At 48.0% G+C, this 7,186-nt stretch overlaps 1 protein-coding gene across 1 annotated transcript in view; it reads left to right on the forward strand.

Moving 5' to 3' along the window:
• Positions 1-6,211: 6,211 nt before the first annotated feature.
• The window catches only part of MAF (MAF bZIP transcription factor), a 6,773-nt gene continuing 5,798 nt past the window's right edge, over positions 6,212-7,186 (forward strand). The window contains exon 1 of the mRNA XM_032389807.1: positions 6,212-7,153. Within this exon, the coding sequence (XP_032245698.1) occupies positions 6,626-7,153 (528 nt within the window). The 5' untranslated portion in view covers positions 6,212-6,625. The remainder of the gene's footprint in view (positions 7,154-7,186) is intronic.

Consider the following 7,186-nt stretch of genomic DNA (forward strand, 5'->3'; position numbering starts at 1 on the left):
AGTGAACAGAACAGCATGGGAGAGAGCTCAGCATAACCCATTATGCAACCAAGAAGGAAGATACAAAAACAGGGCCACAAGGGATCCCTTTTCTCAGGCCCCAGCCAAACAAATTCAGAAACACACAAATTCAGAAATCATCTGCATCACCGTATTCCTGGTAATCCCCACAAGTATTTAAGTTTGGTCTCTGTTTTCCAGAGCTTTCTATTTTCTAGGTCCAGTGGCTGCTAAATGCCTCTGGAACAGGACCTTTGAGTCACCCCATCCCCAGGTGTAGGAAGAAGAGGGACCAAAACCAGTAACAGCCTGTCCTCTGAGTTATCATGCATAAAAGACACAAGCCTGACTAAACACTGTCCCAATATCAGGTGCCTTGTTAAATTCCTGCTTTTTTTTTTAATCAGTTCTGATTTCAGCACAATAAACATCTTTGAAGGGTTGAATGTTTTCAAGACATAGTCCCTCATCGGTATAAGCTGTGAGTAGGATCAAAAGGGATAACGATGGAGGAGTGAACCATAAGCAGTTTCTAATTGAGCGGGGCGGGTGGGGCGGTGGGGGGGGGGGGGGGAGTGAAATCTAAGGAGATGGTTATGCCCTGAAAAAGGAAAGAGCAAAAAAAAAAGAAGAAGAAGAAGAAGCCATGTTAATCTGTTGATTTGGAATGGCAAGGGTGGGGAAAGAGGCCCCGTCATTCTGTATCTCTGTCTACTGCCTTAAACCAAAAGAAGCCCGTTCATTTAAATGTTCATGTGTGCGCGAAACTCTCCATTCAACACCTCCTGTCTGCCAGGCCATCCTGGGTGTCTTTTTCGGGTGAAGAAAGGGAGCAAATTTTGGGAGATCTTCCCAGGAATTCTCACTTGAAAAAAAACATCTGGGTGTTTCACATCTCTTGTGCAAAACAAACAAGTTTTTTAGTAAATGATGTGCATTGTGTTCTAAGGTAGAGTCCTAGGGAGACCAAAACAACAAACAAAATAAACATAAACAAAACCTCCAACTGTCAACGCGATTTTACTGGCTTCCATGGTTCTTCACAAGGTGTGGGTGACGAGTTGCAGGTTGTTTCAGGATCCCCAGCCCGTGTCCAGATCGTCCAGTAAGCACCGCAGGGTATGAGAGGCTGGCCCCCTCTCCTGCACTCCCCCCGGGGCTCCACCACGGGCACACACATCCCTTCTAAATGACACCCCTGGAAAGAGACCTACAAATCTCACTTGTCTGTATTTTGCTTCCTCCTCATGATTACCCCCCTCCCTTGCAGCCCAGCTTCCCCGAAAACCAAATGAGTTGTTCTCTAACTGCACCGGAAAATCAGAATTTATTGTACATATGTTTGTGTTCCACTTAATAAAAAAACCTATATTTTAAGATAAACTTTGTTAGTAATTCATGAGGTAAGTGACTATTTATGCTAATCAGGCAGAAATATATTCTCAAGCATAATGCATTACATAAATTTGAATGCAAAATGTTCAATTATGAAGTAAATACAGGTAATGCAAATAATAAATTACCTCTAATAAAAATTATAAAAGATGTGCCTTCAAAGAGAGAGCGGCTTTAACTTACAACTGTGAATTGCTTAAAGAGAAAAGAATTAATAAATGCTGAATTACTCTGATGATTATTTAGCACATAATTCACCTATTCATAACGACTCCTAGTAATCAGACTGTTGTTTCACATTCTCCAATATGAGGCAAGACTGTTTCCTCAGCATTTTACCCTTATCAGATTATCTCGTCTGATTCTATTAATTTTCTTCCATGAATCTGCTAACAGTGATTTGTGATTTACTTACCCTGCTAACTAAAGACTGTTAAAAGGATTTATCTAACACTAGACCTAAGAACCCTATATGTCTTATCATTCAGTTACTCTGAGCAACTCTTTCCTCAAATCAATTTAGTTTCTTTCATAGTGAAATTTAGTGACACTGGTTAGTTCTGCACCATAAAATCAGCTCCTGGATAAACAAAGAGTTCAGACACGACACTTGATGCATCTTGTTCTTTTTAGATCATATATGCCTGATTCCAACGTGATATACCTGAGTTGCTATAACTCACAATCAGGAAAAATATATTATTTTTAGATTTTCATCATTGTAATTTGGACATGAACAAGTTTTTCTCTTTCTTTCTTTCTTTCTTTTTGCATGAAGTTCTTCTGTAGGTACTGACATGAAACTACAATTGTGTTTTTGATGTTATGGTTTCGCAATCTTCTACAGGATTCGACCCATCCCCTCCCCCCTCCACATTCCTCTATAAATATTCACTGCTTTCAGAAACTTTAATACTACTGGTTTGAATTGGTCAATAATGACAAACGCATGGTTTCTAAATTACTCTATATTGTTCTACAGAGATTACTAGAGTATATATAGCAGGAGGATATTAAGCAGTAAGAAAACACAGTTCACATTGTATTTGGATTAGGCTGGCTTGGAAGAAGTGAAACAAACAATGTTCGCAAAGAAGTCTAAAGAAATGTGGCCTTGCTGTAATTGTAGAGAATCAAAAATCTGAATAGTACTAATTAAAATGAGAGAGCTCAATTGTTACAAAAGAAACGCTGCTAACAGAGAACTGTAAATGTTTAGACACCCCTGTGAATCACTAAATAATAAAGCAAAAAGGACAAACACAAGAATTAAGTTAAAAGAGCACTACTGCTACACGTCTAAAAAAATAATTCTAATCCTCTCTTTTTTTCAAGAGAAAATGGGAGACTGTAAAAGACTCTGCAATAAGAGAAAGAAAAATACCATGGCTTGACAGCAGTGTACAAAAATAAACCATAAAAAATGTGCAGATAATAATACATTTAGCTGCCCAAACATGGGCATTTAATTTCTAGAAATGATATATAATTGCAACAATTAGGTGGACGGCCATGAATCTGTATCCCTTGGTCTTCCTCATTAGCAAACTTTGTTTATAAATGTTGTTTATTTATAAGTGTGGCAGTTTCAGTGTTCCTGGCCAAAAATACTTTCAAGAGAGGCAGGAATCCTATCTTACAGCTTTTAACAAAAATATGATGCAAAAGGATAAAAAAAAAAAACAATTATTACAAACAAAAAAATGAATTAATTCTTCCTACATACACTTATATTCATATTTTACATGAAAAACATAAACTTCAGATTTTTGTGGCTAATGATTAAAAAGCCCTGGAAAACTATCACTATGGACAATGCTAAGTGACATAATATGTTTATGTAATTTAAGCAGTGGATTTTCCTCTGAATACATAAACTATAATCTCTTAACTTCATTACTAGGTAAAATACTGTTTGAGAGGAGGAAAGCAAAGGAATTCTGTTAGATTGCATAAATATTGACATAATCTTCACTCTTTTTTCCCAACTAGCAATAGATATACTTCATTCCAGCCCTACAAAGTGCTCCCATAAAACCAAAACTATCCTTATAAACAGCTTCTCTGCAGCAATAATGAAAAGGAAAAAGTCCTTTTCTGGAAAATACCAATGGCACTGGCCTTTTAGGGTTATGATGTGCCTACAAACCTTTTGGGGAGCCTCTCATTAGGGATTCTGGGTTTGAAGGCTGCCAGCAGCAAAGAAATTAACACAAGTCTAATCTGGTGTAAGAAGCCAATGAGTGACACCTAAGGTCTCATTATAAATAGCAAAGTATGCCGTGGGGAGGGTGAGAGCAGTTCTGAAGTGCAATGTTCAAGAAGCTGGCTTAATATATGACTAAGTGTCAGAAGTCAGGTTTTCTGAGAATTACTTTTCAGATAAACAACTTTATAGCACTGCACTTAATCATACTTACTAGAGCCATCTCATTTATCACCGAATTACAAGTAACTTTAATTCTATTGATATTGCCATAAAGCCCCGTTCAAAATCCATCCTGGCACTTTTAAAGGGTTTAGGGCCCTGTTACGTGGGATTCACTTGCAAAAGTCTCTCCGCAGAATCATACTCTGCAGGCTTCTGTGTCTCCTGGCCTCTTTGTTGACAATCAAGGGGGACAATAGGGAAAAAGGATTCCTGCCCCTGCCAGCACTGTCCTTAGCACCTTTCCTACCAGGTTGGGTTCTCCCACTGCAGTCAAACTCTCTGTGCTTCAGTCCCCCTCCCACCTTGGGAAACCAGCTTCTTTTCACTTCATCAACAAAACTGGACACGGATCAATTTCAACTGACCTTTGCCGAAAGGTGGCGCTGTTGAGGTAAAAATCCAACAATAGTTTTCACTGGGATTCTTTAGCAGGCTTTTCAGATTTTTTTTTTTTTTTTAAGTGCGCCCTCCTAGCGTCTCCCCCTCCCGTAAAGTAAAATAAATATGATTAACACCAAATGCATTTCATTAATTGGAGGAATCAACAGTCTCAATATCCAAGTAGGCGGGCTGGTCTTCCAAACGCTGGGTCGGCTTGGCTCACGCTTGTTTTCCCCCCAGTAAATCTCGGTTTCTCCCGACTTGCCTATCGCTTTAAAATCTTAGAAACAGTTGTTGGTTCTTTCTTTTCTCTTTTCTGTTTCTTTCTTTCCTTTATCTTTTTTTTTTTTTTTTGCATAAGCTTTAAAAGAATCGGTCTAGAAAACTGAATAGTTATTAGCATCTGCAACGGGGAGGGGGAGAAGCAGCCCCCCCACCCCACCCCCACTGTGGGTTTCCGGGCCGGTCCGAGAAACCGCGGTTTAAAACTTAACCCTTCGAGGGGTGCTGGCGAAGGCTGGGGTGTTGTTTCCCCCCAACACATACACCCCTTGCTCCTCTCCACGGCCAAGTCTGAAATAATTAAGTGAAATATGAAAGTGCAAAGGGCACGCGGGACCCTGATAAACAGGAGTCAGATTTCCTAAGGGGGTGGGTGTGCGTGTGTGAGAGAGAGAGAATGAGAGAGAGAAAGAAAAAGAGAGAGAGAGGAATATGAATATGAACCTCAAAGGCCAAACTCGGGCCAGTGTCGGAAGCCAGAGGGCTGAGCTGGGCTGACCCGGCTCCGAGCTTTCCCGGAGCTAACTCGCGTAGGCGTTTGCCACCCCCAAGGGCACGCGACGCCAGCGGGCAGCCAGTCCCCGCGCGTAATGGCCCCTGGACAACTTATTTCCCCTCCTTCAAAGAGGGCGATAAAACGGGCTTTCTCCACGCGCGGACCCGGAGCCACTCGGGCTGCGCCCGGCGAGGCGGCGTCCTGCGCGCAGTCGGGACCCTGAGCCCCCCGCACCCCTGCGCCCCAGCGCGCGGGCCCCAGAGAGAGGGACAAAGAGTTTGCGCTCTTTGGCTCAAAGGGCCAAGTTTGAGGTCCCCGCACAGCTATGCTCGGGGAAGCCATGTTCCCCGGGCAGACACCTGGGTGCCAAGCAGGAGCAAGGTGGAGAAGATGCGGAGCGAATTCACAGTCCCGGGGATGGGGGCTGCCCGGGAAAGGGAGTCAGGCCAGTCCCCGCCGAGGGAGTGGAGGGCAAGCCGGCGCTCCGGAAGGCAGGCCTCTCTCGCGCTCCGAAGTAAAGCAAACCGGCCTCCTGGTCCTACCGGATTCCCGCAGTCCCTCTGAACTACTTTCCCTCTCACACCAAACTTTGCGCCGGGCTTTTCTCCCTCCCCGGGAGGCTGCGGCGCGGGAAGGGTTAAGCCTGCTCGTCCCAGCTGACAGTCAGCTGATTGGGCCCTGATTGACAGCCCCGAAAAGTTTCCTTGTTTCTATCTATTATGCTAATCGCGGCCGCTCTCGCCGCCTCCCATTGGCCCGGAGTACCAGTCAATTTCCCATTTGGGCCTGACGTCACAAGTGCTATAAAACTCAGCAATTGCTTTAAACTCTTCTTGCTGGATCAGAGGCTTTAAAATCTTTTTTCATCTTCGAGCTGTAGCTCGGGCTGCTCTTCGGCTCGGCCTCCCCCCTTTTGCTCTCTGCCTTGCCTTTCCCCGGGACTTCGCTATTTTGCTTTAAAAAAAAAAAGGCAAGAAAGAACTAAACTCCCCCCTCCCTTTCCTCCAGCCGGGCTGCACCTCTGTCTTGCACTTTGCACGGAGAGAGCGCGCGAGGGAGAGAGAGGAAAGAGAAAAAAAAATAAAAAGAGCAGGCAGAAGAGAAGGCGAGAAGCATGAAGTGTTAACTCCCCCGTGCCAAGGCCCGCGCCGCCGGACAGCCGCCCGCCGCGCCTCCAGCCCCGAGCGGCCGCCGCGCGCGCCCCGCCTGCAGCCCGGGCCGGCGAGGCGAGCCCTCCTTATGCAAAGCGCGCAGCGGAGCGGCGAGCGGGGGACGCCGCGCACCCGGCCGGGCTCCTCCGGCTTCGCCGCCGCCGCCACCGCAGCCCGCGGAGGACCTTCCCGAGCCTGAAGCCGCCGGCTCGGCACGCACGGAGGCGAGCAGGCGAGGAGGGGCCGGGGCGAGTGAGCGAGCACATTGGCGTGAGCAGGGGGGAGGGAGGGCGGGCGCGGGGGGCGCGGGCAGGGCGGGGGGTGTGTGCGCGCTCGGAGGTTTCGGGCCAGCCACCGCCGCGCGAGCTAGAAGCGCCCCAGCCCGGCAAGCTGGCTCACCCGCTGGCCACCCAGCACAGCCCGCTGGCCCCTCTCCTGCAGCCCATCTGGCGGAGCGGCGGCGGCGGCGGCGGCGGCGGCGGCAGGAGAATGGCATCAGAACTGGCAATGAGCAACTCCGACCTGCCCACCAGTCCCCTGGCCATGGAATATGTTAATGACTTCGATCTGATGAAGTTTGAAGTGAAAAAGGAACCGGTGGAGACCGACCGCATCATCAGCCAGTGCGGCCGTCTCATCGCCGGGGGCTCGCTGTCCTCCACCCCCATGAGCACGCCGTGCAGCTCGGTGCCCCCTTCCCCCAGCTTCTCGGCGCCCAGCCCGGGCTCGGGCAGCGAGCAGAAGGCGCACCTGGAAGACTACTACTGGATGACCGGCTACCCGCAGCAGCTGAACCCGGAGGCGCTGGGCTTCAGCCCCGAGGACGCGGTCGAGGCGCTCATCAGCAACAGCCACCAGCTCCAGGGCGGCTTCGATGGCTACGCGCGCGGGGCGCAGCAGCTGGCCTCGGCGGCCGGGGCCGGCGCCGGCGCCTCCCTGGGCGGCAGCGGCGAGGAGATGGGCCCCGCCGCCGCCGTGGTGTCCGCCGTGATCGCCGCAGCCGCCGCGCAGAGCGGCGCGGGCCCGCACTACCACCACCACCACCACCAC

This window comes from Phoca vitulina, unplaced genomic scaffold, assembly GCF_004348235.1.
Source record: "Phoca vitulina isolate PV1807 unplaced genomic scaffold, GSC_HSeal_1.0 scaffold56, whole genome shotgun sequence".
Taxonomy (NCBI): Eukaryota; Metazoa; Chordata; class Mammalia; order Carnivora; family Phocidae; genus Phoca; species Phoca vitulina.